Here is a 12,346-nt window from a genome sequence, read left to right as displayed (position 1 = left end):
TTTGTGTGATGAAAACATATATTTATTCCTGAGTCATGGTTGTTATCTATGTATTTAAGTATATATTTATCTATATAAGTATGTATGTATATCCTCGCCTGGTACCCATAATACTCCCAATATTTATAAATAACAACAGAAATACATCATCTGTGAAAATTTCAACTGTCTAGCTATCACAGTTCATGAGATACAGCCTGGTGACAGACGGAACGGACGGACAGACGGACAGCGGAGTCTTAGTAATAGGGTCCCGTCTTTACCCTTTGGGTACGGAACCCTAAAAATGATGTAAAATGCTCATATTTGGATTATTGGTAAAAATCGTCCTTGACGTTGAAATCCTGTCTTTTCACACCCGTTTACAATAAGTATGTAATAATAATAATTTTGTTCATTTTGGTAAATAAAGGATATTGTAATTTAAAATTATTTTATTATTTATATATAAGGTGCTAACAAATTAGCTACAGAAATTTTACGAGATGGTACTTTACACTAGAACAATTAACTTTTAACAGAAATTAAGAAATTTTCTCATAATTTTTATTTTATTTACCGAACAAAATAAATAAACTAATTATATCTAAAAAATAATCATCATGTGTTTAACTGCTTGTTTGTCTTAAATGTCATTGTCAACGTGTCATTTGATTTATCAACGTGAAGTGGCCAGTTACGTTTTATATTTAAAAGAGGTTTTAGGATCTGTTCAATGAGGTCTCATTTAATTATCTCATTAACAATATATATATAAAATAAGAGCTATTAATCCAACTAAAAATTATATTAGATTATTTTTTCAAGTCAGCTACGTATATTTATACCATAAAACCCGCATAAATTCCGCATAAAAATACGTATGCACAGATTATTTGTTTTACCGTGAAATCGTGAATGCTCTTCTATGTTTTACACCAAATGCTACGTGCTATGGCGTAGTACCTCTAGGTATGCGCTAACTTAGATTCCTAATCTTACCTCAATAAAGGACAACAAATTAATAAGCACGGTCATTAAGATTTAAACAATATATATATAAAATAAGAGCTATTAATCCAACTAAAAATTATATTAGATTATTTTTTCAAGTCAGCTACGTATATTTATACCATAAAACCCGCATAAATTCCGCATAAAAATACGTATGCACAGATTATTTGTTTTACCGTGAAATCGTGAATGCTCTTCTATGTTTTACACCAAATGCTACGTGCTATGGCGTAGTACCTCTAGGTATGCGCTAACTTAGATTCCTAATCTTACCTCAATAAAGGACAACAAATTAATAAGCACGGTCATTAAGATTTAAACAATATATATATAAAATAAGAGCTATTAATCCAACTAAAAATTATATTAGATTATTTTTTCAAGTCAGCTACGTATATTTATACCATAAAACTCGCATAAATTCCGCATAAAAATACGTATGCACAGATTATTTGTTTTACCGTGAAATCGTGAATGCTCTTCTATGTTTTACACCAAATGCTACGTGCTATGGCGTAGTACCTCTAGGTATGCGCTAACTTAGATTCCTAATCTTACCTCAATAAAGGACAACAAATTAATAAGCACGGTCATTAAGATTTAAACAATATATATAGAGAATAAGAGCTATTAATCCAACTAAAAATTATATTAGATTATTTTTTCAAGTCAGCTACGTATATTTATACCATAAAACTCGCATAAATTCTGCATAAAAATACGTATGCACAGATTATTTGTTTTACCGTGAAATCGTGAATGCTCTTCTATGTTTTACACCAAATGCTACGTGCTATGGCGTAGTACCTCTAGGTATGCGCTAACTTAGATTCCTAATCTTACCTCAATAAAAGGACAACAAATTAATAAGCACGGTCATTAAGATTTAAACAATATATATATAAAATAAGAGCCATTAATCCAACTAAAAATATTATTAGATAATTTTTTCAAGTCAGCTACGCATATACGTACGTAGCCTAGATACCTAATTAATACAATTCCCATCTCCATTACACAACGCCTGCGGAACTTTTCATGTATGATAATGTTGTGGTACGTATGAGTTAATGGCAACAATAGTAAGAAGTTACCGCGACACTATTAATCAGGTAATACTCGGTTCATCTCCGTGGGAAGCGGAACGCAGCAGTTCGCACTTCCGTCGACATTGTTCCAAGACATCCTGCATGCGCCTGCGATTCGGAACGGCGCGTCAAATCTTTAAAGCATACATACATACATAAGAGTTTAAAGCTAATTTATGGAACAATCACAACTAGACGCAGCGGATACAAAAACCGCAAATTACGACCAGCATAAAGATTAGCTGTTTTGAAGAATACCTTTCTTATCTATGATAAAGTTATTATAAAATCGAATTCGATTTTATAGTTTATACGTCGGCGGACTAATATAAGGTATTGGTAATATTAATATATCTTAAATGGAGCAAATTTGAATGGGAGTATTTTTAATATTATGTCTTGATTCACAGTGGAAGTACACATAGGTATCTACATTTTAATCGAAACAAACAACCTATCGTCCTCAAAACATACGTCGAATCATACCTACATTAAAACTATATTTTCGTGGCTTCTTATAGTTTCAACAAAACAAACGTGAACGAAAGTAACTTGTAAATTAAAGAAAAACAAATCAGAATTTAGAATAAAAATATTGAAACTGTAGATAGAAGGAAAGACAATCCAATCGCATTATCTGATACCTCTATTTGGCTTAAAAATATGCAATCTAATAAAAATGTGGAACCTCCATTATCTTTTTCGTGTAACATATACATACATATTTTATACAGGTACATGCAGTATCATTTACTCGAAATTTAAATCTTAAATTTACAGTACATTAATGTAATATATGCTTTACTACAATTTAACAATGTTTTGATTTCAATTAAGATGTGCAAGAGTCGAAAATTGTAGTCATAAAAACCATTAACTACACGTTGCCAGTAAACATTAACCTGGCTTTGATACAAACAGAAAGTATGACTTTTTATTTATAAACGACCTCGTTGTCTCCTTGATCTTAAATTAAGATAATTTGTAATAAACAAAAGCAGAAGACCGCTAATTTTAAACAGACTTTAAAAATGTAACGACTGGGACCTTTCTTTTTAACTGCTATTTAAAAGTATGTTTTCCCCTCCCCTTGTATGTTTTCGATTCGGTCAGGACTGTTGATTACACGTTGATTAGTGATTCTGATTAAATAAGCCTTTACTGCATATAAATAAAGTTGAAACAAAATTCACAAAATTATAGGTAATTATTGTTTTCCCTTCCGTTACTCTTGTTGAATGCTCTAAGGACCAGTGGAGTATCTATTTAATTTCTTACTTGGCATGATATACGTAAGTAAGTCATAGACCGGAGTTCATCCATCTTAATCTCGGGACGAAACCCTCCTTGCTTGGTTTATTTTGATTTATGCAGAGTGACGGCACGGCGGCGCCTACGCATCGTAAAACATGACGGCGTTTATTGCCCCCAAGACGATCCTCCATTGTTTTTGCACTCATGCAGATACTGTTTAGAAAAGTTACATTAGGTAACTGATACTTAGGTGCATTATGTGGATGTCACGGTAGATTATTAATTCCTTTATTCAAATTCGAAATAAACACATGCTTCATTTAGTCAAGCTCAGTAAATATCTCTTTTATGTCGTGTCGGGTGTCGTATGGCGCGGCGGGATGGCGATGGGATGGCCAGGTATCGGTTTTTCGTCCGTACATCAAAGGTAGTGGGCCAGCGATGGCGGTAGCCCATTCCATAGTGCGTGCTCTCAACCATCGCATGGCCATCTCGCTGGTCCAGCGCTGGGCCATCGTGAAGAGGAGCCATAACCATCGCATGGCCACCTCGCTGGTCCAGCGCTGGGCTATCGTGTAGCCATTAATCAACGGCATCCTAGCCTAGTCGATAGTGACCCTGCCTACAAAACAGGAGGCCCCGGGTTCGAATCCTAGTAAGACCACTTCTCTTCTTCTTCTCAGCCGGATACTCTTGTCAGAGCAGTCGTGGTCGTTGAGGTCGTTGTACGGCGTTTTTCATTGTTTCCCGCCATGCTTCTCTATATTTATTGCATTCTACACGCACAGATTTAAAGGTGACCCGGTGAGAGCTTTAACTTGGTCGGTCCATCGCATTGAGGGCCGCAACTTATTTGTGTGTTTATCGCAGATTCTTCCTGAGTTATGAATGCTTTCTATGTATACTTTTTTTATACCACGTCGGTGGCAATCAAGCATACGGCCCGGTCGGTGGTAAGCAGTTACCGTAGCCTATGGACGCCTGCAACACCGGAGATATTACACGCGCGTTGCCGACCCTTTAAAAACCTGTACACTCTTTTTTTGAAGAACCCCATACTGTAGCCCCTCGGGAAAACCTCGGCAGGGAGCTCATTCCACAGCCGAAGCGTACGCGGGAGGAAATTCCTCTTAAACCGCACAGTACGCGAACATTTAGGTGCTAGGGTGTGAGGATGAACACCCTGCCGATGGCGAGCGGTGCGGTGATAGAAAGCGGCCGTTGGCATTATGTCAAACAATTTTTCAGAGCACAGCCCATTGTACAAGCGGTAGAACACGCATAAGGAGGCAAAGTCTCTCCTTAGACTTAAAGGTTCAATACCGCTTGTGAGTTTGGGATCGTCGACGATTCGTACAGCGCGCCTTTGGACTGAGTCGAAGGGTCCAAGCTGGCATCCAGGTGCTCCTGCCCAAAGGTGACAGCAGTACTCCATATGGGGTCTGACTTGCGATTTATATAGCAGCAGTCTTTGCCCCGGAGTAAAGTATCGCCGTGCTTTATTGAGCACACCGAGTTTTTTGGATGCCAGATCAGCCTTCTTACTTATACTTATAAGTATTTATCTTTTTCTATCTATTACAAATATCGCCATCAAGTATAAGTTGCACACAAGTCTTAATGCGCTTTCTGCGGGACTGTGGTGATTTGTGTGTTATGTCTTATGTCCCATAATATGTACTTATTATTATGTTTACTTTGGCAAAACGATAAAATAAATGAACTGTAATCAAAACATTTATAACATCAGGACTAGCTAAATGTAAGTAATGGGTCTATTGGAGGGATACTTATATCTGAAATTGCGCGAAAACTCAATAAGTCCGTAGATCACATTAAACTATCCACGTAACATAATTCTTACATTATGTTTCCCCCATTAAATGATAATGACGATAATCAAAAGCAGTGCAGTGTAACGCTAGAGAACGCACGCGTTCGCTCTCTGGAGTACTTTCACTAAACTGCGTAGGTACCTACAGCAGGATGACTCATTACAGTCATTACGACCATATACTATGTTACGACGATCCGTTTCACTAAGGTCTAGAAGCGAGTACCTAGAGATTAATTATAGGGTACTTTTAATTAGGGTTACCACAGCCCGTATTAGGTAAAAATCGATTGCTTATTCTTTAACCCCATACTTTGTCTGAAATAAGACCCATCCACGTATCTAACCGAGCAAGGTTACTTTTGTAACGACACTTTAATAACATACGGGCTTGAGAAAGAAGGCAATTGAAGTGCTTTTAAAACGCTAATTTCAATAAATGGTCGATTATACCCACTTGCTCATGCCAGTCTATTAAGTGGCGCAATTTTTTGTACCTACTTGTGAAGAGTTCAACACGAAACGATAAGTGCAATAATGAACATGCTTACAATATTTGCATATGCATTAAGATTCAGTTAAAGATCCTTTTTAATTTGAACTGGAGCCAAAAAAACTTTTTTAAAAGAGGTCTAGAGGTATTGTCGATTCTTCTTGCAAGGGAACAGATCATCTGTACTTATTTCAAACCACAGTTTTAATTATTCTTATTTTTATTGTGTATGTTTATTTATACTACATTTATTACTACGTTGAGAATATGAACTAATACAGAAAGATATTCTATTTATGCCTTCATTCATCTACCGTTGCGTTGTTAGCCGTCACAATATATGACTAACGCATTACTGCTGTTAGCCAACTCTAAGTAGGTACTTATATTCATATGATAATATGACTAATATAATGGATTTTGGGCATGATGTGGTCTGAAGATTGAGATATAGCTCTTTCTCACACTAAGTACTCGTAGTTATAGCACGAGTGAGAGAGACAACGCCAAGTAGTCATTCAGCGGAATGCGGAACGTTTTTCAAACGCGCTTTTAAGTGTTGGGCAATAGTCCTATTTTTATACGTCATCATCATCGGGACACGTTATTATACCGCTAAAGCGGAATCACAAATCACAAAAGATCTAGGAGACTTTAAGAGACATTGACAAGGTAATAAATAATTGATGGGATGAACTATTATGAAGGGTCTTTTTATAAGTTTGATAAATTCACATTTATATTGTAAAAAAAAGATCATACTCGAGCTCGAATCAGTTATACGAAAGAATCTCAAAGAATGCTTCGCACTTTAAATAGGTATACTTCGTGTATTGGAGTATTTTGAGTTGTGCTTGCGGCCGCTGCATCGCCAGTTCTCTTCTTTTGAACTTGGCTTGAATATTCTTAGGTACCTACGTCTAGTCGTCACCGCACATTAGATTACGCAAAGCAATTTTCTTCTTGTTACCAAATTCAAATAAATCAATCTAAATTAAGTATATTACGTATCATAAATCTATTAGTTGCAGTCACTCAGAATTCAGCTGTAAATATTAACTAGGATCCACCAACATTTCTAACACAGTGTTCAACTACTAACCACAAGTGTTTGCGTGTATAAACTGTGCCACGAATGTTGTTTCAAAACTAGCTTTTACATATGTAGTTATACGAAATAACACATTTACATTAAAAACCTATTTCACTTATACATTTACTCGTGACCGCCGCGCTCTATTGGTTATCGGATTTAGCAAACTGCGTCCGGTGTGCAAAAACTTCGATACATTTACCTATTGATCCGAACAAAATATTTATGAATGGCAACGCACAAAACAAAAGAAGTTACACAAATGTCTGTAAGGTGTTGCGTTATGTCCGCAGCTTATTGTATTTAATTAGGGATACCGTTTATAACTACACCGTTTAGGGGTTCAGTTAAGGGAATCTCGAAAAAATAAAAATACGGTTAACTAATGGCAAAATGTCATATTTAGTTAGTGATGTATAACTATAGCGGATATAACTCAAAACGCATGCAAAGAATGCAATAAAAGCCTTAGTTATTGAGTAATGCGTACACGTACACACGTTCAGCCGATTTGCCTGTTAAGATACAAAAGATACCATCAGTTCCTTTTTACCTTTTTGGTACGGAACCCAAAAAGAAGTCTTCGTAATTCGCCAGTATGTCGTAATAATTGTTAATGATATTTAAAAAACAATTCTTAAAAAACACGAAGGCTGGTATTTTTGGCCAATACAGTATACTGGCCACTAGCGACGGCTGATCGATTTTAACGTCAATAATTTGTAAAATGAATTGTAACATCAAGACTAACCAAAAATATATAACAGCTACAACCGCATACATTCAGCACAACATAATCTGACCAAATGAAGAATTACGCGTCAATACGCAAATGTGACGAGACTAGTTATAAAGATCTATGGTACTTACAGCAAGCTCCTCGCTAGTGTAGGCGGTGAGGACCCGTCTGTCCTGCTGCAGAACGCAGTAGAAGGGCTCCCATGACGGCGGTACACCCACAACGGCGCCGCTGCCTGCGCTCGGAGCAGTATCTGAAACAAACGATATCGCCGTCAGTGACTATTTCTTTTGCAGATATCTCGAATCCATTAAATATGATGCGAAATCGTCACACTTTTTTTTTTCATTAATTATATACATTGGTACCCAAGTGCCACGGAATACGCGCTCCGTGTATGCACGCTGCAACGATGACGCCGCGCCGAACGCCATAGGTATTGGTAAAATAAAGCAATTAGGCGGTATACTGTTAGGATTTTCTCGACTTCTTTAGTTCACCTTGCGTTTCTGAAAGTCCTCGAGTGGTATGCGCTATACGGTTTACTTGAGTGCAGAAGGTTTATCTTAGCACAATAATCCTAGTTTTCGGTAGGTATTATTACGAATATTAAGCACTTTAATCTAGTTTGTAGTACAATTTAAGAGCAGAACCAATATTGCAGTAGCGCGGCAGCTCGCGGTAAACTTTTCCGGACGACTAGTTCCAATTCATAGTTCTTTCAAGTTGGAAACCCGGAATAATTAACTTCGAGCAAAAGTTCAAAATGAAACATTAGCTACAAAAAGATTCCTGAAAGATCCTGTAATTATTTAAATGTCGCTAACTATTTCTTTTGATCCAGCCAACTATAAGAAGTTACACCGATGACCATAAACTATCGTAATGACTTACTTATGTGTTTTGTATTGGGGTGAGGCTCCATTTCTAAATACGTAAGTTGGCAAACAGTAAAGTTAGATAATTTACTATTTATATTTCAATAAGGGCCTGTTAGCAATTAATAAAGCTTTACTCTATTACAATATTTATGCAGATACTAAAGTATGTGCAGATAGAACAGACATTTAATTTAAAATGCACAAACCAGATTTCACAACAACTCTTCACTAACGTAGTTCGGTAAAATTATACATAAAATCCTCGTATTTTTTTACATTTATAACTGAGACTTTAACATATTTATTTTAAAGTCACGAGTGTAGTCCTAGATCCCGTCGATGTTTTAAAGCATTTACCATTTTATGACATTAATATTTTGAACGCGGGGCGGGGGGTCGGTGTTTCAATTTTCAGCTCAAAGCTCAAACATTTATCGACTTGCACTATTTCACATCGTCTATAATGGAAAATAAAATGTATTTTCAGTCGAGCTAGGACTTCGAGGTAAATAGTAATTAATAAATATAAAGGCCAAATGGTATGTAAACGTTATGTTATGTATATGTTTAGAGCACCATCGACGTAAAATTCATTGAACAATATTTATGCAGACAAAATAATGATTGAATGTTGAAGAGAGACGACTCAATAATACGTGTTAAACATAATACTTATGGTGCATTTAATATATTTCATCACTTTATTTTTAATAATGTGATATTACAATAACCTGCTTAATATAAAAGAAAAGTATTTTTGTACAGTACCGACTGTTCAAATTAGTACGTACGAGTACGTATTTAGTTATTGTACATAAGTACCTATAGCACTTCAATGTTAACTGATACGCATTATTGTTACAACAAAGTAAATACATTTGTTTAGACGTAAACTTGAACAGCTTTAATCTGGAATAAAATTAATATAAATCCCTTTGCGATGCGAACCCGCTTTGGAACATGAAACACAAATCAAAATCCTGAAAGACTCTTTGACAAACAAATACATACTACCAGTGATATTGCATTTTTCGTGAGTCTGGACGTGAATTTCAGTGTGAAACTCGATAGGTTGCACATTGTAGAGGCAGTAGGGAACGGAAATGATATACTCAAAAAGATTTTCCATTTTATTAAAATTAAAAATTAATTTTTACACGGCACGACACAGAAAAGGTATTTTTATTTAAAAGAATATATCTGATGCTGTTAACTACACACTTGCCCAGTTTACGTTTTGGCTTTTAGCGCAGCAGTTCTCTAAAATCATAAAATTAAAATATGACAAATGAAATAAAAAAAAAAATTGACTTATTTTGTTTTGTAAATTTATTTTGTCCATTTTCCCTTCCTTTCAGAGACAAGTTAGCCTTTGTTGTTTTCTTTTGGTTGTAATATATTAAGTATGTGTGTGCTTTTTTAAATTCAGCTTCCCTTTGGTGGCGTTGTTTGCGGCGTAGTATTTAGATTACCCACTGCCACTTTGCGGAATCTTTCAAGAGGCGCAATAAGATGCTAAGCGGTAACATAATACAGACAGCATCAAATTGATGGTGACAGCCAAAGTGGTCAAATATATCGTGACAAAGGTGTGCTACGATACATTTGGTCACTTCGGCCATGACTGTCTATTTGATGCTGATTGTAAGTACAGTAAGTATCCTCAATAAGCTCTCCTACTTCAAAAGTTGGGAAGCAGTCTAAATGACGATGGAAGTAAAGTGGAACAATTGCTCAGCCAATGAGCGTTAATCTGTTAAACACTGGCGGGAGGATGTGTAAAACAGTGACTCAATGCTACAGATCACTAACCTACTAGACAAAGTATATAAGACGACTCGCGTTCAGCTCAGTCGCCATCAGATATATCGGAGCGGTCAAGGTGTTGACAAATATCTGAACGAAGCCTCTATTGTTCAGACGTTAAAGTGCATGTTTTGATATTTTTGATCACCTCGGCCGATCCGATTTATCCTATGGCGACTGTACCTACGTGGCGCTTGGAGCTCAGAGAGCTTCAACAATTTCATCCATATTAACGATCTGTTAAGTAAAAAACAAGTATAAACAAAACTAGATGTATCCGTCTCCGTTACGACTTCTACAAAAATTCTGCAGGTCACATTCTCAATCGGTTATCGTGATAATTATACATATAGGTAGAACATTTTTGTCAAAGAAGATTTTTTTCAAAATGGCGAAGGGGGTGTACAGCTAACAAAGCCACTAGTATAAGATGGTATTAGGTGTGGCTCACTGGTGCGGCTCGTGACTTCGTGAGTCACGTGACATAATTTTTCACAAGTACCTACGTTATGAGTGCTGCTGGTATTCCTAAACTTTACATAATGAGGAGACGACAGGATGTAGTCTATGTTCAACGCTCAACTTGACTGTTTGTTAGGGGCCTTCGGCCCTACAGCAAATTAAATTAACGCTCGATTGATACAAAGATAACGTTCACTTTAACCCTAATTTAAAGGTTATTTGTACAATGCAATCCAAGGAAGAAATTCAAAGCTGTGCCTGAAGCTAATTTAGAAATAGTTGTGTGTACGAGCGTATTCTACCACTGTACCTAAATATTGTAATTATGGGAGTAATATCAAAATTAAATGAATACCATATAATCGAAATCAGGGGGTCAAGGTGGTAATCATTTAATAAGTTATATAGAAATGCGTGAGTGTATACCGAAAAGTCCTATAACAATAGAATAGATAGAAAACTGCACAAATTGTTACAATGTACTCCAGTTTATATTGCCGGTACAGTCAAAGGCATAAATATATATACATTCCCAAAGTTTCAAAAATCTGTGTACGCTCTTACACCTTAGACAATAAAGTCGTGTTCACATATTTTTGCCTTCGACTGTACCACCAACTTATTTAAAACCCTGAACTACATCAGAATTAAAACTGCAAAATTCAACTCTTTTTCATAATTTGTTCTGTACTTACACAGCTTCGCATAAAAGCTACAGCATAATACGTTGTGTTGCTGTGATTTAAGATCTTATTCAATTACTATATTCAGTTATCTTAAAACTGTAATAAACATCCATATACTCTAATTTATATCCTACGTTTAAAATATTATGGTATATTTTTCGAATCGTCGTACATTTTACGGAGGACCGCGTGGGAGGCACCGGTTTAACGCCAGACCGGCCTGTAACACGACAATGAACTTAACTATTACGAATAAACAAACGAACATCGCCAACCGTCGACATGTTGCGTTGCCGATTTATTTATAAACACACTACTAATCGTGGAGATGCATGTATCGTAGTCATGTGTGCGATAACCGATAAGTATTGGGGCGGGCGCAGCGCAGGCGGGCAGTGCAAGATAACCAAAAGGTATAATCTTAGAGAGTGCCATCCACGCGCCTTTTCATGGCTTTCCTTACTTATATAAACATTAATATTGAGCAACCTTTAAAGTTTAAACAGTTACGCTTTGCTGTAGTAAATAAAAAAATCAAGTTAACTGGAATAGTAAATAATAATAAAGTTGTCATCTACGAGTATGTACAGCCAGTAAAACTATAAGACTGACTATACATAAGGTAGTTAGCGTAAATACTTACTAATACGGTCAAATTAGAAACAAGATTATTTAAAGAATTAACATATTTTTAGTGTTCCGTGCAAAAATTTGTTTTGACAAACGGAACACGATCACTTCGGTCTTGCAAATCAGTTAAATGCGTTTTTCTCAAAGACCGTTTGACGTAGATACCTAAAATTTTAAATAGTTATTTATTAATAAAATATTATGACTGTCAGGTTATGTGGCAGTACTTTTGTAAACATTTTGTTAGTCTGAATTCTTCTAATTAAATATAAATGTTACCGCAAAACCCAAAAGTCTAACCTAAAACGAAAAGTGCCTTGGTGAAAACTCATTTTGATAACACAAAAAAGCTTTTTTTAGGGTTTCGTACCTCAAAAGGAAAAAACT

The 12,346-nt window shown here is 35.9% G+C and overlaps 1 protein-coding gene across 2 annotated transcripts in view; it reads right to left on the bottom strand.

Moving 5' to 3' along the window:
- LOC134754770 (ras GTPase-activating protein raskol) overlaps positions 1-12,346 on the bottom strand; it is a 238,952-nt gene that overhangs the window by 155,671 nt on the left and 70,935 nt on the right. For both annotated transcript variants that reach the window (XM_063691124.1, XM_063691121.1), the window contains one exon: positions 7,626-7,747. In XM_063691124.1, coding sequence (XP_063547194.1) covers positions 7,626-7,747 — 122 coding nt within the window. The remainder of the gene's footprint in view (positions 1-7,625; positions 7,748-12,346) is intronic.

Source organism: Cydia strobilella, chromosome Z (genome assembly GCF_947568885.1).
Source record: "Cydia strobilella chromosome Z, ilCydStro3.1, whole genome shotgun sequence".
NCBI classification, from domain to species: Eukaryota; Metazoa; Arthropoda; class Insecta; order Lepidoptera; family Tortricidae; genus Cydia; species Cydia strobilella.
The sequence above is the reverse complement of the archived record's forward strand: the minus strand, read 5'-3'. Positions and strand labels throughout refer to the sequence as shown.